This window comes from Ascaphus truei, chromosome 12, assembly GCF_040206685.1.
Source record: "Ascaphus truei isolate aAscTru1 chromosome 12, aAscTru1.hap1, whole genome shotgun sequence".
Classification (NCBI taxonomy): Eukaryota; Metazoa; Chordata; class Amphibia; order Anura; family Ascaphidae; genus Ascaphus; species Ascaphus truei.
The window spans coordinates 15,705,166-15,733,005 of record NC_134494.1 but is presented as its reverse complement, the minus strand read 5'-3'; the positions used below and the strand labels follow the sequence as shown (position 1 = coordinate 15,733,005).

At 45.0% G+C, this 27,840-nt stretch overlaps 1 protein-coding gene across 4 annotated transcripts in view; it reads right to left on the bottom strand.

The window, feature by feature from the left end:
• Positions 1-27,840, bottom strand: part of PHRF1 (PHD and ring finger domains 1) — a 72,211-nt gene that overhangs the window by 26,734 nt on the left and 17,637 nt on the right. For all 4 annotated transcript variants that reach the window (XM_075566796.1, XM_075566798.1, XM_075566795.1 and 1 more), the window contains 6 exons: positions 20,972-21,195; positions 19,481-19,564; positions 18,752-18,882; positions 6,022-6,116; positions 4,961-5,136; positions 3,783-3,915 (listed from right to left, as the gene is read on the bottom strand). In XM_075566796.1, coding sequence (XP_075422911.1) covers positions 3,783-3,915; positions 4,961-5,136; positions 6,022-6,116; positions 18,752-18,882; positions 19,481-19,564; positions 20,972-21,195 — 843 coding nt within the window. The remainder of the gene's footprint in view (positions 1-3,782; positions 3,916-4,960; positions 5,137-6,021; positions 6,117-18,751; positions 18,883-19,480; positions 19,565-20,971; positions 21,196-27,840) is intronic.

The window sequence follows — 27,840 nt, the reverse complement described above, 5'->3', positions numbered from 1 at the left end:
AGAGGGTGTGAGAGAGAGGGTGTGAGAGAGAGGGTGTGAGAGAGAGAGGGTGTGAGAGAGAGAGAGGGTGTGAGAGAGGGTGTGAGAGAGGGTGTGAGAGAGAGGGTGTGAGAGAGAGGGTGTGAGAGAGAGGGTGTGTGAGAGAGAGAGGGCGTGAGAGAGAGAGGGCGTGAGAGAGAGGGCGTGAGAGAGGGTGTGAGTGAGAGAGAGAGGGTGTGAGAGAGAGAGAGAGGGTGTGAGAGAGAGGGTGCGAGAGAGAGAGAGAGGGTGCGAGAGAGAGAGAGAGGGTATGAGAGAGAGAGAGCGGGTGTGAGAGGGTGTGAGAGAGGGTGTGAGAGAGACACCAACTGCGCACTGCAACTGTTAGGTATGTATATACACCTTTGTTTTTACTTTGGGCGCCGTGGAAAAATCCTGATTGCCTTGGGGAGGCTTGAAAAAATCCTGATTGCCTTGGGGAGCCTTGAACCGAAAAAGTTTGGGAACCACTGCACCAATCCTATGCTGTAGCAGGTATAGAATCGCTATCAGTGTATGAAGGGTCATGGGTTTGATTCCTGTATGGTATACTAAAAGTATTAGTGTAGGGGGGAGGTGTGTGTGTCCATTTGCAATAAAGCATTGAATGTTATATATTTAAAAATAATAATAAATAAAAAAACCTTTGAGATGTGCATCGCGCACGTGGACGCAGCCTGATGAAGCAGAGAGAGGAGAGAGCTGCAGATGCCGGGTAAGTCCTCGCGCGGCAGCCATTTCGTGATCCCGGTTATAACGCGTCTCATTATGTGGACCCCGAGCACCGTGTTATAACGGGGTTCAGATGTATAAGGACAGAGAGAGATGGCCATTGAGTATATTTTGTGATCTTCCAGACAGTCAGAAGGGAGCTATGGAATATAAAGTCAGTCCCACCACCAGGGGGCAAAGATAAAATGGCGTCCGTCCCTCTACCCATCTTGTGACACAAAGACATGTCACAATCTAAATGTCCGCTGTCCTGTGGACCTGCAGGACATCTCACTCAGACCCGGATAGGACTGTTAGAACGCCGATTCTATAAAAATGTAGGCTTTCATTTGGGCAGTTCTTTCCAGCATGTGTGAATATAAAAACAGAAGTCTGGACCAAGTCCTGAGCCCTGTGAGAGGAAACACAGAGACCGGAGATAGGAACGCTTGGCAAGTTACATGAGGTTCCAGGCGGTTACTACCGGAAGTAACCCCTACCGGTGCCCAACAGCTGATCCTACCGGCAACGTGGAAGCGGTGCGAACTCCGCTTGATCAAGTCTACTGTTTTTATATTCACACATGCTGGAAAGGACTGCCCACATGCAAGTCTGCATTTATTGGCTTGTGTGTTCTTTTATAAAGTCATTGTACGTTATTGCGCAATGCGTTTTCCTTTTTTCTGAGGTAACCCACATCACAGCACCCATTGCCACGGATTGTGACACGCCTTTATCTATCCACTCAAATGTGAGAAAAACCCTTGGAGGACTTCATTGTCTTTTCACATCGTCTGACAGTACTACTGTATGGTCTATTTTTTGTATCTCTTTCCTACACATCTTGATGCCCTCCGTGCCTTTATTCCCTGGATATACCTTCCAGACACAGCCAGAAGTGAGCTATTGCATATCGAGTGTCCCTCCATCCGCAAGGTGACAGATAAAAGGGAGTCTGTCCCTAGCAACCACATTTTGACACAATCACACAGATAAACATGGGAGGATCTGAAGTCTGCTGTCCTGTGGACCTCAAAACATCTCTATCTGACCTGTTAGGACTCCATCCGTCCTAATGTGGATTCTATGGCTGCAATGTTCTTACAGTGCTGGGAAATGAGGATAGAGCGAGAGAAGAGGAAACAGAGCGAGGCCAAGAAGAGTAGTAGAGAAGGAAAGAAGTGATAGGAGGTTGGCCAATAATACAATTTCTAACCATATTAAGAAATGTATTGTGATCTTTAAGTGCATCGCAATAATTATCTGGTTATTAAAAATAAATGTACTTTTTAAACGAATGTTAAAAATATATTTTAGTTTTACGTATTTAGCGTCAACATTTATTACAAATCAAGCTGTTTGACGTGTAAAACATGTTGGGATATCCATAATCCGCCCATCACTGAAGATCAGAGTTGAGTAGGGAACGGGCTTGGAGGAAGGGGGCCAAATCGATCCGAGAAAGATGGGTGTTGCTATTACCGAGGTGTGAACAGTGAAGAATGGATGCCGAGAACCCTTTAACATATCCATCTTTTATGAGGCTGTTGAGTTTTAAAGGTCACCGACTCCCATGGGTGACTGACATGGTATTATGATAAAACATTTCAATATCAACTTATTTGTTTTACTACAGTATTGTGATTTTACTAGTGAGAGGAGACCTTTGGCCATTGAGTCAGTTGAATGACCTTCAAGACAGAGTGACAAACAGAAACGAGCTATTGTATATAGAGCCCACCCCTACCACCCTAAGGTGCGCTAGATAAGAGTGACATTCTAGACCAGGGGTGCGCAAACTTTTCTGTGCGGCCCCCCCTGTCAGCTCTTTCCCCCTGCTCCCGTCCCGGCTCTGAGCTTGTGGTGTCATATGATGTCATGATGTCGCGTTGGCATGGCAACGCGTTGCCCTTTGACGCTGCGTTGCCGAAGAAGCAGCTCAGACCAGGTAAGAGAGATTAACAGAGGCCTCGCGCCTCCCCCGGCATTTAATTTAGTGTGGGGCCTCTAACCACCGCGTTACCCCCCCCCCCCGAAAATCTCGCACCCCCCACTTTGCGCACCACTGTTCTAGACATCCTGTCCTATAACACTGCCCTCCCCCTTGCCAAGCAAACCTACTTTTCTTCACACATACAAACGCTGTCCTCTAACCCTCAACGCCTATTCTCCACCTTTAACTCCCCTTTCCGCCCAACCGCACCTGCACCCCCTTCTATCCTCATGGTCTGAGACCTTGTCCCCTATTACACAGACAAGAGATTCAGACATAACACCTTTTCATGTCAAGCTCCACATGCAACACCTACCACACCGCGCACACGGAAATCTACACCCAGTTCATTTTCCCAACCGAGAACCAAGTCTCAGCGCTCCTCATCATATCGCCCTACAACCTGCCACCTTGATCCTATTCCCTCACATCTCCTCCGCACCCTCTCTGGTACACCAAGTCCCACCCTAACTCACCTGTTTAATCTCTCACCTCCGGCACCTTCCCATCTTCTTTCAAACATCCACTCATCACGCCCATTCTAAAGAAACCTTCTCTTGACCCAGCCGCCCTCTCTAACCACCGCACTCTCTCAGCCTCCAAGCTACTTAATCAACTTGTACGCAACGCCCGACTCACTTTCTCTCCTCCAATTCTCTACTTGACTCTTTACAATCTGGTTTTCGTTCTGTACACTCCACTGAGACAGCATTAACCGAACGAAGTGTCAGTAACATTTGTAACTGATATACTTACAATAGTAAAACAGAGTGCTGGTGCTTTACAAATAAACAATAATAAATAGATAAAAGTCTCGGTGCCTCCAACCACAAGGTGATACGACAACAGATAAAAGGGAGCTTTGGTCGGTCACTCCCACGGCAGTGACCGATAAAAAGAAAGTCACAGATGAAAAGGAGTCAGTACTTCCCACTGCTAGGTGACAGTGAAAAAACAGAGGATGCCTATGGTCTAACTTTTCCAGACACCATGTACCTCCACCCCACGGGGTAACACAGACAGAAGATGCCTGTATCTCCCCTCTCAGGGTGACACTTACCAACTTTCCTTTTCCTCTTGTTGGTGACCACACGCGGGGTCAGAGGTCGCTGGTAGACGGCCGTGCTGAGTCCGGCGACTACTGTTTCGATGGTGTCATCGAGCAAAGTGGATGGTAGATACCTGGGAACGTTCTGAGGAGCAAGATCATGAATGGTGGTGTCAGTCGATACATAGACACACCCCATATCACATAATGCCCATTCTGGTCTATAGCAATAGGTTCTTGTAGCGGTGTTACTGGGCCTGTTCAAAGCTGCAGTCCCACTTGGGGAGAGTACATAGGAAATGCAACAAAGTGTTCAGCCATGTCACATCTCCTCTGCCATTTTCACCCATTCACTGCCAGAGCGGCCGGCAACACAATGCCCCTGTGGCAGCAGAGGAGTTAAACTTACCATGCCATATAGCAGCATATGCTGACACTGCCATTTTAATGGTTACAGTTAAAGATGGGAATATAAGCTGAGGAAAATGTGGCCTCAAAGTCCAACTCTGAAAAGTACATTGCTAAAGGTCGCATAATATACCACGCACATCCTGGTTTCATTAGTTGTCATGTAATGACATCACCAGAGGTGGGTTCCTATACATGGACCGTATTCCTATGACATCACAAGAGGCGCGCTGATATTAACCAGCCCTCCTGCTATTGCATCCCCAGAGGCTTGCTCCACTAAATGAGTCATCCTGGGATGACATCACGAGAGTGGTGTCCTATGAATAAGATGTCCTGCACTCTTAAACTGTGCCCCTCTTCTTACCGGGATCTTATTCTACACCCTGTCAGCGAAATGGTTAAAGGGAACGTCCTACATCGCTCCTCCAGCCCCATTGAGACCAGCTGTACAGCTGCACCAATCTTCCTCTAACATTTCCACCTTCAAACATTAATAGGATCAGCTGTCAGGCTGGACACCCCATCCCACAACGAGCAGCCACTTTAGCTTTTGTTTCAACATTGTCCTTCATTCCCTCTAGACTGTAAGCTCTCACAAGCACGGCCCTCATTACCACTTTGTATCCGTTTGTACCTTTTGTCCTTATTTGTATGCAACTATGTAATTAACAAGTCTCTGTACCCACATTGTTAGCGCGTTACAAATAAACGATAATAATACCCCCCCGATCCCATTTGTGACAGTGAGGGACCCCCTCCTCCCTCTACCCTCCTTGTACCTGGATCCTGTGTGCCGTGGTGATGCGGATCCTGTTCACGTTGGCGCGCACCCTCTCGCTCTGCCTGGTGCGGGCGATGGCCCGAGTCCTCACCGCGTTGGTACGTAGGCGACTGGTCGTGGGGACCACATCTGCCAGAAGTTCGGTCACTTCCTCCTCGCTCACGTGCTCGGCGTCTGAATGGACGGGAAAGAAAGTGAGGGTGAGAGGAAGTGTGAAGGTGGGAGAGGGCGAGAGTAGCTCGTTGTGTGCCATTCACAGATTAAAACTGCAGTTCCACCCCCCCAAAAAAAATGGATCTTTCCTGAAAGCAAGCTCAATGTGATGCTCTTTTAAAGCAGAGTTTAAATCTTTTTCTTCCTAGTCTGTAAGGAGCTTTATTTTTTTTTAAAAAGGTCCAAAACCTGCAGTCGAGTCCCCACATGGAAACTCCTGCTGCTTATTTTAACTTGCTCCATAGAGAAAGGTTTCTATGCAGACCTCAGGGAGACTCAGACAAAGGGTCTTCTCCTTAGCTCCTCCAATAAATCTCTGAAGAACAGCAGATCGGCCGACATGCTCACTTCTGGTTTGTGTTTAGGATTACAATATAAAATTTAAAAACCGGTAAGGAGGAAAATATCTGGGAGGGAATCCAGGAGGAGGAAGAACTTTAGAATAAAAATAACAAACATGCAGACGAGATGGAGCTTTTATTAAAAGTTTAGTGCCTGCAACATTCTTGTAATTGTTTAAAAGTGCAATCACAGGAAGGACCAGTGACATGTTTAATGAGTTAATAAAGGGTCAGTCCCACACAAACCTGAAGGGTTACCTCTTTTACCCCGAAACAATGTGCTATTATTGTCTTCTGTATACAAATAAATGGTCCGAGAACCTTTTGGATGTCATGTGTGTAACTATCCTCTCCTCAAAACTTTTTTTAATTAGTCCCATGTAGGATTAAAGAGACCTAATGACCGCGACATGTTTAGTGGGTTAAAGGGTCAATCCTAGAGGACCCCCTCATTATAATAAAAGAAAGCTATAAAGCAGTAAGGCGACGGTGAATGTGCATTTACCTTCTGCGGGTAGATTAGCCGCTGCACACTGTGGACAGAACCATTCATCCACGGGGACAGCGTTCAGAGCCGGAGTGAGACATTCCATGTGATACCTTCAAGAAGCAGCCCGGAAAGGACAGGTTACAGCTCTTCTCTTCTTTAAGCTCAGTCATCACACACAACCTGTCACTTTTCAGGGGCTTATTATTTCCTAATACTTTCCTATCATATGTTGCATGAGAGAGATAAAGGCAGAGGGGGATACTTCTGTATAGTGTATAGATTACACACACAGATTACCTATATGTACTGATTACACCCCCATCTATATAGATCTATATGGAGAAAGTATACACAGTCTAGAACACAAGCGGGATTTCGCAGTAGATACAATGCAATGGACCCCTTCCAAGTTGTACAAGAAGATTTCAAAGTAATTAATACTATTTTAGGATTTATAGATTACTAAAAATGTGATTCTGTGTCCACTTTCAGTTGTATAAATGCATTCAGACGACAAAGTGTTGAAGAAGCGTCCATTCAGGTTATTAAATGAACATTTACGAGAATGCCACATCAACCATTACATAACAAGTAGACACAAGCAAGTTAAGGATAAGCAAGGAAGTGTGACAGGGAGATCAACTCGCCAAAGCTTTTCACAGCAACACTTGAAGAATTGTTCAAGACACTGAAGTGGGAAGAAAAAGGAATCAACATCAACTGTAAGTACTTGAGTCATCCACGATTTTGCAGAGGACTTATTTTTGCCACAAGTCCAAAAGACTTCTAGCAACAAATTGGATAACTTGTCTATGCAAGCAAGAAGGTGGGTCTCAATATGAATCTCAGCAAAACCAAAGTGATATACTAGGACCAGAGGTCTATTCAATGGAATAGAAGTAGAAGTCCTCAAAAAGAATGTTGACCAGCAAGTACCAATGGATGGGAACCTCTCAAATTAAGTCAATAGGAGAATGAAGATGGTATGGAGCACATTTGCAAAGAATCTATCAAGGAAACCTTCCACTGTGCCCCAAAAGGGAAAAAAAAAGTGTGTGATTAGTGCACTCTACCTTTGCTCATGTATGGATGTGACATCACAAGGGAGAAGAAATTTAAATGGCAGTAGGCCGGACATATCGCAAGAAGAAATGACCATAGGTGGATAAGGATGGTACTCAACCTGATTCCAAGAGATATCAAAAGACCAACAGTAGATAGGAGGATGAAATCGGAAAAATGTGTTGGCGCAACATGTAGGAGAGGCTTGCAACTGCAGTACCTAGAATATCATTGGGGAGGCATTCATCCAGCAGTTGATCGACAGGGGCTGAAGTTGATGATTGTACATATAGATAACACACACACTGCCGCCGACGGGAGGAGAGCAAAAACAAGTGTAGTGGCCCCGACGGCTCCTGTGGCCCAGCCTAACTGATGCTGGAAATTTGGCCCACCCCCAAAAGACAGACCCAACTCCCATTTCGGGCCACCATATGCTGCCGTGTGCAAGCTCTCCTCGGCTGTGGTGCCCTCTAAACAACCTCCCCATGTATGCAGCCGATGCCTGAAGTTGGGCCCGCCCAGATGTCGGCTTCAACTTTCACATCTGGTCACAGGGCCCCAGCTCCCCTCCGCCGGTCACGAAACGATGACAAATGGGGGGAGAGCGAGTAGGAAGAAATAAATGGTGTGAGAGTGAGTGGAAGGGGGAAGAAATACACGGATTTCTACATGAAATTGTACGAGAATACAGATGATGCACAACATAATTCAGCAGAGGAAGAGTAAGAAAAAACCACTATTGATGGACCATGCATCCTTCCAGAAAAGTGGCAAGGGCAATAAAACCCATGAAGAATGGGAAGGCTCCCGGGGAAGATAGAATTACAACTGAAATCAGATGGGGGAAAAGCTCTTTAGATGCTGCTTGAAAAAAAACGGAAAATTCCAGAACAATGGAAAAATGCTCGTTATCCTCATCCACAATAAAAAAGACAAAGATTTCAAGAACTACAGACCAATCTGTCGACCTCCAATCACTTCCAAGATTTTTACGAAGAAACTCACTAAAATTGGCAACAACAGACCCTGGACTTTGCCCAGGCTAGAGAACAAGCGGGTTTTCGCAGTGGATACAACACAGTGGAGCACATCCAAGTCGTACAAGAAGGGAGTTCCAGAAGTAATGAATACGATCTACCACTCAATTTAGGATTTGTAGATTGTGAAAAAGCATTTGATTATATCTACACCTCAGCGGTCCTTAATGCGACAGGGAGACACAATGTTACCAAAGCTTTTCACAGCAACACTTGCCACCAGAACAAATTGGAGAACTCGCGGAAGCAAGAATGTGGGCCTCCGTCTGAATCTCAGCAAGACAAAAGTGATATCCAACAAATGTGTCGTCTGCAAAATAAATGGAACAGAACTAGAAGTCGAAGACTAGGTCTACCTTGGCCGGCAAACAATTGATTGGAACCTTTTAAATGAAATCAAAAAGAGAATGAAGATGGGATGGAGTGCATTTGGAAGAAAGCAGACAATATTTCAAGGGAACCTTCCACTGTGCCTCAATAAGAACGTTTTCGACCAGTGTATTCTGCCCGTGCTCATGTATGGATGTGAACTTGGAACCTAAATGCGAAGATACTTCAGAAGCTCCAGACAGATGGAGAGATGAGAGATTTTTAAATGACCTTGAAGTTGTCAAAGAGAGCAAAGTCTCCATCTTTGCTGATGATAATAAATTGGGTAAGGTAGTAGAATCAGAGCAGGATGTAATTTCTCTCCAGAAGGACTTGGAGAGACTGGAAACTTGGGCAGGTAAATGGCAGATGAGGTTTAATACAGATAAATGTAAGGTTATGCATTTGGGAAACAAGAATAAACAGGCGACTTACAAATTAAATAGGGATAAATTGGGGGAATCCTTGATGGAGAAGGATTTAGGAGTGCTTGTAGACAGCAATAGTGCCCAAAGTCATGCAGTAGCTGCAAAGGCAAACAAGATCTTATCTTGCATTAAACGGACAATGGATGGAAGGGAAGTAAACATAATTATGCTCCTTTATAAAGCATTAGTAGATCACACCTAGAATATGGAGTACAATTTTGGGCACCACTCCTTAGAAAAGACATTAGGGAACTGGAGAAAGTGTAGAGAAGAGCCACTAAATGAATAAAGCGGATGGGTAATCTGATTTATCAGGAGACGCTGCTAAATTAAATTGTTTTACATTAGAAAAGAGGCGTCTAAGAGGGGATATGATAACTATATACAAATATATTCGGGGGCAATACAAGGATCTTTCAAAAGAACGATTTATCCCAAGGGCAGTACAAACTACACAGGGTCATCCCTTAAGATTCGAGGAAAGGAGATTTCACCAGCAACATAGGAAAGGGTTCTTTACAGTAAGGGCAGTTAAAATGTGGAATTCATTACCCATGGAGACTGCGGTGGTATATATAATATATATGTTCAAAAAAATGTTGCACATCTTTTAGAAAGGAAAGGTATACAGGGATATGCCAAATAGGTAAACATGGGAAGGATGTTGATCTAGGGAATAATCTGATTGCCAATATTTGGAGTCAGGAATTAATTTATTTTCCCCCTTATGAGATATTATTGGATGATATGTCACTGGGGTTTTTTGTTTTCCTTCCTCTAGATCACTATACTGCAAGTACAAATATAGGATAAAGTAGCAGCCTAAATTTAGCATAGGTTGAACTTGATGGACGTATGTCTTCTTTTCAATCTCATTTACTATGCAACTACCATGTAACTATGTATGCTTCCATTATGTATTACCTGAAGAAACAGGACGAAGAATGAATGGGCTCAAAACCAAAGAAGTCTGTGTCATCATCACATGGCTGAAGAAATTAAAATAGCTGTGGGCCGGACATATTGCAAGACGAAATGACCATCTTTGGACAAAGATAGTACTCAACTGGATTCCAAGGGAAATTAAAAGGACCAAGACGACGACCAAAAGTAAGATGGGAGGATGAAATCAGATAATGTGTTGGAGCATCGCGGAGAAGAGAGACTGTAACCGCAGTACCTGGGAGATTATTAGGAGGGCTCCATCCAGCAGTGGGGAGACAAGGGATAGAGATAGATAGATATAGAGATAGATAGAGATAGATAGATATCTATATCTATATCTACATAGCGAGATCTCTCCCTATAACAGCTATACATTAAACAATAGATAAACATACAATACCGTTCACATGAAATCAGAGGACAGCACTCATGTAAAGCAGATATATTGGTTTGTAATGTAAAGAGGGTAAACTATAGAGAAACCCCCGCTTCAGCTTAATAATGATGCTGGAAAGGGTGATGGTGCTAATTGGGTAATAAATAATGTAGCAACTAAGGAGAAAAAGAAACCCAATTTGTAGCACTCTCATCCAAGTGGACGATTAGTGTGTGAATTAAAATAAGTTTCAATGGAAACAAACGATAAAATATAGGGCTATAAAAAAAACAATTAAATAGCGCATTGTGAATCCAGTAGGAGTGTGGAAACCCCGGATTACAGGCAATGCTAGGTTCAGTGTACAATGATATACCCTGTCCTTGGTGATATCAATTATAGAAGAAATCCACCAGGGGAGTGAGGAGAAGGAGGGAGATAATTACTAAAATACTATGATTAAAATGCCAGCAGCTGACAGGAATAACTAATTGGTGCACTGAAAGAAACCTAGTTAGTAGGTAAACATGTGTATGCAGTACATGGTGGATAAGCTTTGTCCACGATGTGTCAGTAATGATCTGAAGTGTCAGATTACCACAAACACTATAGGATCAGGGTGAACCAATTGTAGCGAGCGTGTGAGCAAAGATCTTAAATATAGATAATTGCTTACACATAAAATATGTTCTTGTTAACCGTATGAGGTTAGATAAATGCACTTGTATAAATACTGTACACAATCGTGTGAGCACGGATCTCGAATTGATAGATCTGTGCAGACACTGGTGTGCCGGATAATGAGCAGCTGGGTAATTAATTGAAGCACTGCTGGAACTCCTAAGTGAAAACCAAGGAGACCGCATCTAAACGATACACTGATAGGCCCCGCTCACACAGCACACTACATGACGTGCGCACGCGCGTTCGTCACTGATTCCTGGCGGCCAATGGTAGTGTTCAGTATTGAAACTACCATTGGCTGCAAAGTGCGGCGTCAACGTTGCTGCAGTCGCGGGAGTCTTTTGAAACTGTGATTTCCGGCTGCAGCAGCGTGACGTCAATTTCAGCAGCCAATCAATGTCCAGACGTTTACATTGATTGGCTGCTGAAATTGAGACTCTGCCTTTCTGTGGAGACAGGGGACCGGGGGAGGCTTCTGCAAGTGAAAAAGAGACTGTTCTGAGTAATTGGCAAACCCATGTAATTACGATCTGGTGGTTTTCAACTTTATAAGAACCGCTGGATCTTTCTTCCCGCCCGCCCATCATTCCGTCTGCTGGGGATGATCACACATCGCCCAGCAGACGGAGGCGCGGACGCAGCGTCGCGAAGTGCGCTGTGTGAACGGGGCCTTATAGACAGTAGAAGCAGACTTCTCTAAATAAAGAAGCCTGTAGCCAATAGTACAATGTGAATATACTCATGGGCTGGGTAGGCACCTCAGGGGTTGATAAATGTTTTATAATCAACTCCCTGAAGGAAACACCACAGTATAACCTGTAACAGGGATAATACCCCAAGAATAGGCTTATAAAGACTTGTTGACAATTAGTATACCAATGGAACACTGCACAGGACAATGGTAGACTGATATCAGATCATACTGAATACATGCAGTGAACAGGGGGTATACAGGTAAACTGAGTATATATATATATATATGCCGAGTAACACGGTACTGAGACCATAGGTGCCTTCAATATAAATCTCCCCCTTTGGAGAGGAGTTCCATAGGACCATCGGGTCGTAATCAGAAGCATGAACTGTGCAGGAGCAGGGCAGCTCAAGTACTCCCGTGTGGAGCCTATATCTGCGATACAAATAATGAGCCCTGCGCGTGCACGTGGTCAGAAGTGCCGACGCGCGCGTTTCGCAAGGAGAACGCTTTGTCAAGGCCAGTAGAAGGGGGGTGTCCCGTAGCACCGAGTGAGTATATATAGCGGCGCCAATTGATTTTTTTTTCGCCTGCTTTAACCCTTCCGTTGCCACACGCATGCGCCGTCAGTAAAAACCTGTAATTGGTTAGTTTTCCTGGTGGGAGTCGCCGAGCAAAGTTCTGTGTTTTTGCAGCTCCTGTCGGTCTTTGCTGCGACTGTTCCTGTTACCTATGTGGATCCCCTGTTGCTGACCCCGGACCGTGACCCCAACCTCGCTGCTTACTGCCTTCCCTGACCTTTTGCCTGTACCCTGGATTCCGCACCATTGCCGCCAGCCCTGACCCCTGCTTCCATACCGACTACGGATACTCTTACAGGACTCTGTCCCTGGGCTGTGGTCAGTTTATTTGCATCCCTACCTAAGCTTCCTGATTTGAGACAAGCACCGTCACATTTTGCTCGGCCAAACATGGACACCGCTGGAGGTGACGCAAGCTGTATCTCTTCAAGGGGAACTACTAGGAGATCATGAGACACCTCGCTCAGCAACAACAACAGCTGTCACTCATTTCTAGCCGACTTCAGGACATCACCATCATCATCCGGTTGGATACATTCCAGGTGGGTTCTACCCCTGCACCGCCATTGCTGGCAGCGTCTCCAGCGCCAGCTCTGTCATCTCCTACGCCCAGGGAACCACGGATCCCAACGCCTCTACGTTATGGAGGGGACCTATGACATGTAGAGGATTTTTGAATCAGTGTTTGATCCAGTCGAACTCCAGCCCTCCATGTTCTACACCCATCGATCCAGGGTAGCATACGTAATTTCCCTACTGACAGACGAGGCTTTGGCCTGGGCCTCCTCTCACTGGGAAAAGGAATCCCCACTGATTAAATGACGCCGCAGAGTTTTTGACTCTCCCGGTCGCGTCTCTTCTGTTTCTGCAAATCCGGCAAGGAACCCGTACTGTGGGCCAGTATGCCATTGAATTCCGTACCCTGGCTGCGGAGACTGGCTGGAACAATGAAGCTCTGCTGGCAGCATTTTTGCAAGGGCTTTCTGAGTATTTAAAGGACGAACTGACCTGCCGGGGACACACCTAAAAATCTGGAGGAATTGATTGCTCTCTATATCAGAATAGATCTTCAGATGCGAGAACGGCAGACTGAGCGAGACAGTCTTTCAAAAACGTCAATAATTCGGCCTGTTCCCCACTTCAATACGCCTATTCCTGCACCTCTCCTAGATGAGGTACCAATGCAATTAGGTGATACAAAATTACTTGAGCAGGAAAGAACTAGGAGACGTGACAGGGGGCTGTGCCTGTATTGTGGGCTCAAAGTTCAACGTGCCCGAAATTGTCCTAAATCAGGGAAACCCCAGTGCCCAGTAAAGATAATGGAATATTCTCTGGGCATTTCTTCTATTCCTTCATCTCCATCTCAACCTGCACGGCTCCTCCTGCCGGTTTCACTCTCCTGGGGACCAACCTCCATCTTCACTCAGGCTTTTGTGCACTCAGTAGCCGCATGGAATTTCATTAATCACACATTTGCGGACCTCCACTCCATTCCCCTCCATACTAGGGAGACCCAGGTAGCGGTAGTGGCCATTGATGTAACACTTGTGATACCTGGGACCATCACCCTTGAGACTAATCCTTTGCTGGTGTCACTCCACAAGGAGACACTTTCATTCTATGTCATTCGGTTTCCCTCTACTCCAGTGCTCCTAGGCCTTCCCTGGTTGCGACACCACAACCCCAAGATCGATTGGGCGACCAGAAAAGTGACAGCCTGGGGACAACATTGCCATGTATCTTGTCTTCCGAGGTCTTGCACCATTTCCGGGGTTCGACCACCCACGGAGACTTCTTTGTCATGCCTTCCAGTTTAACAGGAGTTTGCCGATGCATTCGACAAAAAACAGGCAGAGAAGTTACCGCCACACCGATCTTACGTTTGTACCACCGACCTGCTCCCAGAGGCCACCCCTCCTTGAGGCCGCACTTACCCCCTTTCGGAACCAGAAATCAAGGCAGAACCCTTTCCAGTTCCCACCCGTCCGTGGACCCATTTATCCATGGATTTTGTCGAGGAATTGCCGCTCTCCAGGGATATGACTAGCATACTCTACGTAGTCGATCGCCTTACACGTCAAGGCCATTTTGTTCCTCTCAGGAAGCTACTTACAGCCTCCGAACTTTCTGAAATTTTTATTAAGGGGATATTTCGCCTTCATGGGGTCCCGACTGTTATGGTCTCGGACTGCGAATCCCAATTCACCTCAAGATTCTGGAAAGCCTGTCAAGAATGGGCATCTACCTTCATTTTTTTTCTTCCTACCATCCCCAGTCCAATGGACTCACAGAAGGGGCTGGACAGTCCTTGGAGCAATTACTGTGATGTTTTGCATCTTAACTACAGGATGACTGGGTTGATCTGCTCCTGTGGACCGAGTTTTCCCTCAATTCCATGAAACACGATTCCACACTGGAATCTCTGTTCTGTGCCTACGGGTACCACCCTGCTGCCCTTCCTCCTTCCAGTCCTTTCTCCAGAGTTCCAGCAGTGGAAAATAAAATCCAAGAACTCCAATTACTATGGAAGAAGATCCAGGCCAATCCGGCCAAAGCTGCCTTTCAGCAAGAGACCCAGGTGGATAAACGTTGATGTCCATCCCTCCCGTTTCAAGTGGGAGATAAAGTCTGGCTGAAACTGCCTTCCTTCAAACTCTGGCCCAAATTTATTGGACTTCACAAAATCCTGAAACAGGTCAACCCGGTGGCCTTCAAATTGGACCTTCCGGCTATCTTTAGGATACCTCCAGTGTTCCATGTCTCCCTCCTCAAGCCTCCTCAAGCCTTTAGTCCAGAACACCTCCCCTTCTCCTATTCCCCCTCCTCCTAGACCATTCTTGATGGATGGCCAGGTGGAATTTGAAGTACGCCAGATATTGGATTCCCGAAGATCCTGTGGCGGGCTACAATACTTGGTCCATTGGAAGGGTTATGGACCAGTTGAGAATTCATGGATCAAATCCAGGGATGTCTATGCCCTCAAACTGGTCCGGGCGTTGCATCAGAGATTTCCTGCCAAACCGGCTTAGATCACCCGGAGGTCTCTCCTGAGAGAGGGGTACTGTAAGGATTCTGCTCAATCTGTGCCGGGTTTTGCTGCCAGTTCGTGTTTCCCAGGCTGTCTGCCCGTTATGTTAAATTTGGCCATTTTGGTTACTGGCAGTCTGCTATTTTAGGCTGCACTTCCTGGTGGGAGTCGCCGAGCAAAGTTCTGTGTTTTTGCAGCTCCTGTCGGTCTATGCTGTCGCCTGTTCCTGTTACCTATTTGGATTCCCTGTTGCTGACCCCGGACCGTGACCCCGACCTCACTGCTTTCTGCCTGTCCTGACCTTTTGCCTGTACCCTGGACTCTGCACCATTGCCGACAGCCCTAACCCCTGCTTCCATACCGACTACGGATACTCTTACAGGACTCTGTCCCTGGGCTGTGGTCTGTTTATTTGCATCCTTACCTCAGCCCTGCGGAACCGCTTCCTGATTGGAGTCGAGCACCGTCACAATTTTCTAATTTGATAAGTCCGAGACTTATCCCAGTTGTGGAATGTTTTAGTGGTACAGATGTGCTGACAGGCTTTGCACCTCTTACAGCCATTAGGTACCAACCAAGTTCTAACTGGCGTATCTGAGAAGTGGCTATGGACTAAAATATCCCAACGGTTACACGCCCTTCTGCTAACCATTGAGGGATAGCTATAGTACGTCTTTAATATCCACATCTGCTCTGAGGATGTGCCAATGTCTGTCAAGAATACTTCTTGCCAAATGCCCCTGCTTTTTGAATGTCCCAATAAAGCGTACATCTGTCATCTTTTTTAGAAATGTTGTCAGTAAGGAGGTCTCTACGTGGTTGGTATTTCGCTCTTTTGGTGGCCTTTTTTAATACCTTCATGCTATAACCTCTTTCAAGGAAACACTTCGTCATAATTGAGGCCTGCGCCTCAAACTCATCGATGTTGCTCCAGTTCCTCCTAATCCTTAGGAATTGTCCAACCGGGATACCCTGAACTAGGGTTCTGGTATGGTGACTGGAAGCCTCCAGAAGATTATTCGTAGCGGTTGGTTTACGAAAAATGGTTGTTTCGATATGATCTCCTGGGCTTCTTGATATTTTGAGGTCCAGAAAGCATATAGTGTTCTTATCATATTCCAATGTAAGGTGTAGGTTCAACTGATTGGTATTTAGAATGCCTACAAAACTCTGTAATGTAAACAAACAGGGCACAAAATACCGACGTTTTGGTCCCGAAACATTAGATAGACCGATCTCGATATATCTCTAGACCGATCTCGATATATGAATTCCAAATCTGTCATGCGCTCAGGCATACAGCTGCAACAACTGACACCCTGAAGGGTCAGTAAACTGACAGTGGAACAGTGCTAGGAGGGCACAGGGGGACCACCATGGGGGTCGGGGCTCAGGGGCACAACGCTTACCCCTGTCAGCTCATCCGTCCTGGATCCTAGCCCTCCTTGGCTCGTGTTCCGGTGCGTGCGTCCGATGAAGGTAAGCAGATGAATGGGGATTGAAGACGGCGCCACAGCAGTCAATCAGTAGAGTTCAAAACGATTCAGTTGAGATAAAAGGCTTTAATGGTATATTGCACACACAAAACGACGGGCTACATCACCATCTCCTCCTCTACACGTTTCACGCTAGAACAGCGCTTCGTCTGGGAGTAAGGGGAGGTGACTGCAAACCCAACATTTAAATAAAAAAGCCCGCGAACTGGGGCTAATTAGCACTTCTCTACACCGAGCTCGATATATCTCTACACCGAGCTCGATATATCTCTAGATCGAGCTCGATATATCTCTAGATCGAGCTCGATATATCTATCTATAGAGGTATCTATTGTGCAAAAAATATATGCGCAGAAACCTATGGCCAATAATGTCTAGTGAATGCTGCCTAAAATGCTGGTTTTAACACAAAAACCTAGATATCTATTCTATTTGGCGCAGAAACATGACAGGGTTCAAAAAGTGGAATTAACCTTATAGACTGAGGACTGGCAGTAAATGTAAATAGTAGATCAAATAGTACTTGAACCAATAGAATATGCACTAGAAAGGCTCACTATTACTGGAACTTGAAACAGTGTCAAATATGGATTGTTAAATAAAATTTCAAATGTGGCAAATGGAAAAATGGTGTCGAGTTGTGAAGAGAAGTATCTAGTCTTCTGAGTGTCTGTGAAAGAGCTCAACAATCAAATACCTTTTTGCTTAATATCCCAAAATCGAAGAATAAAGCAGCTATCTGTAGCTTTCACTTGGAGAGAGAAGCCGCCGCCTCTGTTAAGTATTACTCCTGACACCTGGTAGTACAGGGACCTTCACGCTGATAGGACTGTGTGATATGTCCAGTTTGCCGAACAATGTCGGTGTTTTAGCGCCTCGATTCTGTTGCCAAGTCGTCCCCTCTCTTACCGGCGTCTTGCAGATCAAGCGTCGCTCCCGTACATCAGGCGGCGGGTGCACTGGCTTAGCTCCGGTGCGCCGTCAGGTACCGATCTCGGCCACAACAGCAACCACCGCTCGTTCACGTCGGCACAAACCCTCCACGCCAGGTAACATACACAGCAGCCCAGCTCCGATCCGGTGTCTTATAGATCAGGCGTCTCTCCCTTACATCAGGCGGCGGGTGCACTGGCTTAGCTCCGACACGTACCGATCTCAGCCACAGCATTGACCACCGTTCGTCCACGTCGGCACACCACCTCCACGCCAGGAGACAGATACAGCAGCCAAGCTCCGATCCTCATTCAGGGGCCAATCTCCACTGTAGCAAAGATCTCCCACCGTTCGTTTACGTTGGTACAGCACCTGTGCACCTGTTCCCCTCCAATATTCTGCCAACCAAACTAGGGAGGGGTCTCCGTCACTGAATGCAGGGCGTTTGTGGTAGGAAATGGGCAGAAAATGACTCCAGACACTTCGGATTCCTTCAAACTTGTATTGTAAAGTTTGAACATACAGCAAAACAGACAACGTACAAAAGAGTATACTCAAAGCACCCTACGCGTTTCGTCTTTATCAGACTTCAATAGGGGTATGAGAGAATAAAAATACCATATATGTATACTTGTACCAATACTGCTGACCTGACGAAGAGAGGAGAACTCTCGAAAGCTTGTCTTATGACATAAATTGTTAGTCCAAATAAAAAAAGGCATCACCTGATACTGAAGTACATATACATACAGATAGATCTATACATACATCTATAGATAGGGAAATCTAAAGATAGAGATAATATATACACATATATACATATATATACACATATATACATATATACACATATATATACACACACACACACACGCGCATCATCATCTCTGTTGGAATATATATATATATATATTTCTATAGCTATATATATATATATATATATCTTTCTCTCGCTACCTAGAGACCCCAAAGATTATTTTGAAATACTCTGCGTCAATATACATTGCAACCCGTTACTTTTCAGATGTAATTCTTTGCAGATTCTGAAATGCTGTTTCCAGCAGAGATAAATGACTTAGACCGTGGTGACTGTGGCCATCACTCACCCAGCGTCACAGCCGTCACAAAGCAGCAGTCGGTCTTCACGGTCACAGTGCCCGCACACCTCACAGTTTGTGGGGTCCTCCTCCTCTTCCTCCTCCTGCTCTGCTTTTTCTGCTTTGTTTTGCACAGGGACCTGAAAGAGAGGCAAATCATGTCACCGACAAACACGGCCTTGGCACTGCAGGGTCAACTTTCAGGCAGCGATGTCACAGTGACAATCATCTATCAAGTAAAGTATGCCAGTCACATCACTACAGAAGCAGCTTTTACAAATGAGGTGAGAAGCCGTGTGTGTGTAAAAAAAAAACTTCCATATAGTGATCAAGTTATTAGGATTAAAGCCGAGAGGAAGGAATGGTTCAACTACCACGTAACCTCAATAAAAGCTGAAAACGCACACTGTTTCTAAACCAAACAAAAGTCTGTGGCATCACACGGGTGAAGAAATTAAAATGGCTGTGGTCAAGACAGATAACGCAAGAAGAAATTACCATCGTTGGACAAAGATGGTACTCAGCTGGATTCCAAGGGAGATTAAAAGACCAAGACGACGACCAAAAGTAAGATGGGAGGATGAAATCAGATAATGTGTTGAAGCAATATGGAGAAGAGAGGCTTGTAACCACAGTATTTGGAAGATCATTGGGGAGGCTTCATCCAGCAGTGGATCGACAAGGGCTTAAGTTGATGATACATATACATACCACAGTGTTTGTTACCCCAATACTCACCTTCTTTAGGATCTCTCCACCAAAGTGAGCGCGGATGTGAATGCAGGAGAATATGATTCTGTCCACCGGGCATGAGTTGGCGTTCTGCAAAAACACAAGCACAGGTGATCACAAAGTTACAGACCAAACACTGGACCGCAGCAGAAAACCTTGAATGCAGGACATATAGCTACATAGAGGCCTTTAAATAGCCAGCACGTCTGCCACATCTACAGAAACAGCGCCCTCTACATCCCCCGGCTGGGTCCCCCCACAGGACTGATGTTATGTCATGATGTCATAGTGGGGAGCATTACCACACAGGCCAAGGGGACAGGAAAACACGAGGCTGATGGACAGTACAGTTATGGTTCCTGCTAGAGTTTGGAAATATACCAACAGAATAGTGACATTGCAATACAAGTAAAAAAGTCCATAGTTAAAAAATAAATATGAGAGAGACAGAGAGCGAAAATAGCTACAGTCTGTAAGGATCCATAGAGATCCAATATGCCGGCACAGCACAAGAGATAATCACAAGTGTTTTTTTGGGGGTAACTGCTGCTCTGGGGGGAGGGGGTAACTGCTGCTCTAAGGCCGCGCTTATACTGCTGGCGACGGCGCCTGAAAATAAATACATTGCCGCCGCCGCCGTGTGCGCTTATAGTGTGCGCGACGGCGACAAAGCGACGTCGCGGAAACTGGAAGCCGGCAAAATTTGATTTTTCAAGGGCTGTCGCGTCACATGACGGCCCTTGAACAAATCAAATTGCCGGAATCCCGCGACCCTGCCGAAACATAACTTTCGCCGGTGGCGATGGGTGACGTCACCCGCCGTGTTGCCGTTGCCAACGACGGCACTATAGGCACGGCCTAAGTTTCTAAAGGGAGGCAAGTCTCTGTAACCTATCAAAAAACAGGCGGTCCTCGGTATCCGAGAGTCCGCTTTCCGTCGAATGCCTTCTCCGATGCCGCGTAATGCAGTCCGCTGGACGTATTATCCCATGTCGGAACCACCTGACGCTCACCACCGTGGATTAATCCACGGACACGCAATCCAACGCCGGTTTGTGGGACTCATTCCGTCGGATAAGCGAGGACCATGGGGTTGTGTGTATACAGCTCAACCCCGTTATAACGCGATCCGTTACAACGCGAATCCACTTATAACGCGATGCAAGCGTGGCTCCCAATTTTCGTATTTATGAATACTTTACAACACGATTATTGGCGTCTTAAATACTTTATTGTACAATGCATACAATTGTACATTATTTCTAACGCGGCCCGCTTATAGCGCGATGTGATTCTTTGGACCCCAAGCACAGCGTTATAAAGGGGGTTAAGCTGTATAAAAGAAATATGTATTAAGCTGTATAAAAGAAAGACCCAGAGACGTTTGAAACCAACTCAGTTTGTACACAAGAAGCCAAATACGTGAAAATGGTACTTCAGGGCGGCCTTGAATCCCGAGGTAATCTCGCCCTCAGTGTGTTGAGAGACGGTACTGACCTTTGACCACTCCACGATGCAGTCCAGGCAGAAGTAATGGTTGCAGTTCTCTGGGGTCCCCACCACCTGGTTTCTGAATCCGTTTAGACAAATGGGGCAGTTCTCCCCCTCATCGTCGGAGCTCAGAGCCCCGTTGAAAACCCTTGCAGACCGGTCTGGATCTGCGCTGCCTGCCTCTCCCTCCTCCTCCTCCTCTTCATCATCTTCGTCATCTTCATCAGAGTCTACAGAGAAAAATGACAGCTTGTTCCCAAGTTTCAATTGCATACCAATGTGTATATATAGATGTAGCCAGGGTGATTGCTCCCGATGTTGTGTTATGGTGGGATATTGTACAAACACACACACACACACACACACACACGTGGATATAGTCCTGGAGCGCTCTGCCTCCCTCCGTCCTCCAGCGACTCTGCCACCCAGTCTCCGAGCATCCTCACCCCCTCACGCACTCCTCATTAAGAGTTGTAGCTGTGACTTGAACTGTCAATCACCACTACAGCCGGTCACAGCGCGCCCGATCCTGCTTGTAAGTCAGGCTTTTTTCCCATCCCTGCTCTAAAGATATATTTCAGGAAAAACTGCGCGACGTTCGAAATGCATTGGATGGGTCTTTTGCCACATTAAAGTGCCCTTTTAATCATTTTTTTGTTGTGGTTTCTTCCTGCTCCGTTTGTGCTGGTGCGCTTTTTGGTCTCCCTTTTCCCTATATTTCAGGAAGAGACAGAAACAGAATGAATGGTGTTCACAAGTAAACAGATGTCCGTGACAACATCACAAGGGTGAAGAAATTTAAATTGGTCGGAAATCTCGCAAGGATTCCAAGGGATATCAAAATGACCAAAACGGCGACAAAAAGTAGGAGGATGAACTTAGGACATTTGTTGGAGCAACACGGAGGAGAGGCTGCAACCGCCATACCTGGGAGATCATTGGGGAGGCTTCATCGAGCAGTGGATTGACAAGGGCTAAAGATAAGAGAGAGAGTGTGCATATAGAGATATCATGTATAGGGAGAAGGAGTGGCTCAGTGAGTAAAGACACTGACTGGCACTGAGGTTGAATATGCGCAGTTACATAGACACGTTTGCGAGTGTCCATTTGAGTTTTTATTGTTTTGATTTTTACTTTATAAAGACATACTTCGCCATAGCAGGTTCTTTCTACGCTTTTCTTTGCGACTACAAATTTATTGGAGGTGGTAGGAAGACCCTTCACCATATAGGAGCAGCATTTATGGACTCTCGTACATTGATTCTTGCCAAGAACATTGAAAGTTGTGTTTTTTTGTTTGTTTTTTCAATGGGTTTTTTTGTGTGCCATCTTTCATTTGTATTTCTGTTTCTATTTTTACATTGATTTTCATTTTGACACTTGCTGTGCCTTTACGCTTGTATTTGCAATTTTGGGAATATCCTTTTGGAGCGCTGGTTAGTATTTTTTTCACAGTTCTATTTATTTCAACTGACCAGCACCTCGTGGGTTAAATATATCCCTGGGTAATAGTTAAGCACAGAGTGTTGTGTATTTTTTTTTTAACTGTTTGTATTTTGTTAGATTCATTGTATATGTTTATTCCCATCAGGGATTATATGTGATTGAGAAAAAAGCAATCTTATCTCTAGCAGAGGGTTTCGGTTTGTTTAAGGTAGCTGTATTGAGAGTACAGTAGGGCCCTGCTTTACGGCGCTCCGACCATACAGCGTTTCCCAATGTATACCCATATTCATTAGGTTCGGCGCTTGTTCCGTTTTTCCGGCGATTTTCGGCATGACGTGCACAGCAGCCAAGTATCCGGCTGTCACTAAGCAACAATCAAGACCTAAAGTTCTCCTCACTAGAACATTTAAAAACTTTAACCCACAACAGTTTCTGGATGACCTTACCAACTGCCCATGGCACAGAATCGATTTAATTCCCGACCCTGATTCTGCGCTCGACTATTTCCAATCCGAGTTCTTAAAACTCTGCGATACCCATGCTCCACTACGCAAAATAAGGGTACGGGGGGCCCACCTTCCATGGGTTACAACTGACCTTATTGCACTCTACCAGTTCAGGGATGCCTTGTGGAAAAGCTACAAAGTAACTGGCACTACCAAGGATCTCAATCACTACAGATGCATGCGGAACATGTCCACAAGGCAAACAAGGCACGCAAAGGCACAATATTACTCTGACAATCTCCACCAAAATACAACAAACCCAGCTAACTTCTGGAAGGTTATCAACAATATATTCCAGCCTCCTAACCATCAACAACCAAGTAATATCACTAAGGGGGATATTAGTCTGACAAACCCCACTGACATCGCAAATGCATTCAATGATTACTTTGTGGGGTGCGCCACTAACTTATTAGCAAAACGCAGCCCAAACCACAAACCTGAATCTCATCCTGGGAGTACCCCTATAGTCCCACCCCCTCCCAACACTGCCCACAATTTTCAATTTGGCCCAGTATCCGAAGAGGAGATTACACAAGCGCTCCTCAAACTAAAACTAAGCAGCCAATGTGGACCTGACTTACTACAATCTAGGTCCCTACGACTTGGTGCCCCAGCCATTGCCAAACCAATTGCGTCCATAGTCAACTCTATCCTGTCTGCAGGCCATATCCCTAAGACCTGGAAAACTGCCAGAGTTGTCCCAATCTTCAAAAGTGGGGACAAAAACACTGTCTCAAACTACAGGCCAATCTCACTTCTCCCAATTCTATCCAAAGTCATGGAAAAATGTGTCCACTCCCAATTAAGCGATTTCTATACCAAGACAAATTTCCCTAGCCAATTCCAATCTGGGTTTCGTCCCAAACACTCCACCGTAAGTACCCTGCTAAAAGTTTGCAATGAAATCCAGTGTGGAATGGAACGGGGATAACTCGCTGGTGCAGTATTCCTAGATTTTGCAAAGGCTTTTGACACAGTTGATCATGCTATCCTGCTTAACAAACTCCAGAGCTCTGGAATAGGGAAGCATGCTTTAAACTGGTTTCAGTCCTACCTATCAGGAAGATCCCAACATGTGTCCATCTCAGGCTCTAACTCCAACCCCCTGGATATCACCTGTGGTGTCCCGCAGGGCTCTGTTCTGGGGCTTCTACTCTTCTCAGTGTTCATTAATGATCTTCCCACAGCTTGTAAGGAAGCCTCAATACACATGTATGCAGACGACACAATCCTATATGCACACAGCCATAGCCTCTCTGACCTTCAACACATACTTCAGTCTGACTTTTTGAGACTCGAAAACTGGATTTCCCAAAACAAACTGATTTTTAAACACTGACAAGACTGTAACAATGGTATTTGGGACCAAGACTAAATTTGTAAAGCTCCCAGTGACTGAGCTCCTGATTAGAACCAACGCTAACACCACCCTAACACCTGTCACTAGTTTTAAATACCTGGGCTTATGGTTTGACTCCCACTTAACATTCGGGATGCACATTGATACCCTGACAACCAAGACCTATGCCAAACTAGGGGTACTTTACAGGAACAAATCCTCCCTAAGTCTCCTGGTCAGAAAGCGTATCACACAGCAGATGCTAATGCTGATTATTGACTATGGAGACATAGTATACAGCTCGGCACCTCAAACCCACCTTAGCAAACTTGGCACCCTCTACAATTCAATTTGTCGTTTTGTTCTCCAATGCAACTACAACACACATCACTGCGAAATGCTCAAAGAACTAGATTGGTCATCACTCGAGTCTAGGCGCAAAGTTCACCTTTCCTGTCTTGCCTTTAAATTCTTCATGGGCAAGCTACCCAGCTATCTGAACAAGCTCCTCACCCCTACCACATGCAGCACTTATCATCTGAGATCAGACTCCAAAAGACTGTTCATGGTCCCAAGGCTCAACAAAGTATCCAGCCGTTCCTCCTTATCCTACCGTGCACCCGAAAACTGGAACAACCTACCAGAGACTCTCACATCCACCACCAGTTTAAGTTCTTTCAAATCTAAAGCTGTCTCACATTTTAATCTGGTCTGTAACTGTTTCATACGCCCATAATATATATTTTCTTTAACTGTGCATGCAATGTCTTGTATATAATGTATACCCTGTTCATTTATGTAACTGTATTTGTAACCAAGTATTATTTGTTTTACTCTGTGCCCAGGACATACATGAAAACGAGAGGTAACTCTCACTGTATTACTTCCTGGTAAAATATTTTATAAATAAATAAATAGTTTTAGCGCCTGCGCAACTCCTTGTCAGATGCCATTTGTCAGCGAAACAGTCGGGTTACAGCTCTGCGTCTCTGTTTTGAAAGGTACAATACAGTACAGTAGGGCCCCGCTTTACGGCGATTTCCGCTTTACGGCGGCGGCCTGGAACGGAACCCGCTGTATGAGCGGGGCCCTGCTGTATTCGTGTGTTGTTTTTAGTGTTGTTGAGCTATGTGTGGACAGCATGGAGGGAGTTGCTGAGCCTAATACACAGTTTTGGAGACTTTGGGATGAGGCTACACAGGAGATCCCTGGACTTTTTGGAACCCGGTTCCACCACTGGGAGTCTGATGGATCCAGGTAATCTCCTTGTATAGTCTAGAAAAATGATTAAATAGAGATTGGTATGATCGCATATCACTGGAAAAGTATATAAAGCATAACAAAATACAGCGTGGGTTGAGGATATAGAAGAACCCCTTCCTTTGATATGGATGATATCGAATTTATGACAGAATGGGAGGCTAGTCTGGATGTTTGCTCTGTCAGCCTCGTGAAACTGCTAGTAAAATAGAGACAGGAGAATTTAAAAAGAACTGAATTAGCTATAGAATCAATACAGGAGAAATGGAACCATTTAAAGATGATACCACGTGCATTAAAATAAACGAAGAAATTGAAGAGATTGATAGAAAAAAAAAAAAAAACTACTATAGAGAGAAAGAAAGAAAGATCGATTCAATAGGGACTTGGAAGATTAGGAGTCCAAGTCTCACAGGAATTGGTCTAAATCTGGGAAAGTACCTAATTCCAAATCTGCACATCATTTTACATTTCCAAATCAAGGGATGAAATTAAATAATGATGGATTTAGGAATAACACCAATCCCAAGGTAACATATAATAGGGATTACCAGAGAGGGGGTATATCTGGAGATTGGACCAACAGATCTACCAAGTCTAATGATAGAAACTCGGGAGGTATGACCAGAATTATAGCCAGAATAAAAGGGTGAATACCCCATCCAAAGAAGCAGGATTTGAAAATAGGAAAGATAATGGTCCACAGCCACGTAACTTTTGGAGAGAGGGCACAGTTCCTAAAGGTGGACCCAGAGTATGTAGTGTAGTCCAGGCACTGAGTTTGAAGCAGGGGGCCATGGTTCAATTCCCCGTGTCGGCTCCTTGTGACCTTGGGCAAGTCACTTTATCTCCCTGTGCCTCGGGCACCAAAAAATAGATAGTAAGCTCCACGGGGCAGGGACCTGTGCCTGCAAAATGTCTAGACAGAAGAGAGATGCCCCAATGGCAACAGGAAACGGGGGAGGGAAAAAAATCCATAAAACAAGGAGAGGAAAGAGCGGGGGCAGAAGGAGGTCTTAGAAAGACACCTCGGATAATATGATCACTCCTGCAAGTATTTGTAACTTATCTGGAACCAATTTAGATTCCAGTGAAATTAACCTTTTAAAACGAGGTTTGTCCTTTGCACTCATTTCAGGTCCCAACAAATTTGAATTGTATGTAGATCTCAATATTTTCATTAGGAATCCAACTTTTAAAAGGTGGTTTTTTTTTGTAGAAAAAAAAAAAGCTGGAAATACAGAGCATTTAACCCCTTGAGATCGAAGTTATCTCCAGGACCTGCAAGAGTTAGATTCTGAAAATGTGTTTTCAGAAGTAGATGGTCCACATTTTAGGGGGATCACAAAGAACATGGGATCAACCATGAATGGTCCCGTGGAAGGTCTAGAAAAGACCATAAGTGATCAAGAAGTCAACTTTCTATCCCATATACTCACGAGGGAAACATATAGTGACGTTCTTTGAATGTGTCCCTGCAGATTTAGATCAATTATGCAATAAACGTCCATTTTTTTTTTTTTAAAGATAATCTAAATGCAGAGGAGAAAAAAAAACAACAACAAAAAAAAAGGTCTTGAAAAATCTGGTAGAAAGGAAATATATAGTTTTCAGACAGGCAGAAAAGGGAGGAGGTCAAGTCATTCAGAAAAGGGAAGACTATTTGAAAGAAGCCTCACGATTACTTGAGGAGAAAGCGGTATATGGGAAATCAAAAACAAAAACAAACAAATCGCAATAAGTCCTTTCTAGCCCCTTTTTCAAATATGATTTCTCGTGGTTTACAAAATGGTGCAATTATAACGAACAGAATCAGAATTTCTCCAGAATGAGCATCCAATATGTTATCATTTGCCCAAAGTTCATAAGAACTTCGATGCACCCCCAGGACACCCGATAATGTCGGACATTGATTCCATTACCAGTCATTTGTCAGAATGTATTGACGCATTCCTCCAACCGATGCTATGCAAGTTAGATTCTTATCCAAGAGATACCATACATCCATTACAGATTATCCAGAAGTTGGAGTGGAAAGAGACATATTTGGGTGTGATGTGATGTTTAGGCACTTTATACATGTATTGAAAAGGCATGAGAGCTGCCAAAAATTCCTTATCAGATGACACCCGTACTCAGGAGTCACGGGATTTCCTTTTGGAAGGGATAACATTTATATTGGAACGCAATTACTTTGCTTTTGGAGGGGGAATTTTACATACAACATTGTGGGAAGGCCACGGGGGACTAAGTTTGCCCCATCGTATGCAAATCTTTTCAAGGTTTTTTTTGGGATAAGCACCATATTTGGGAGAACAAAA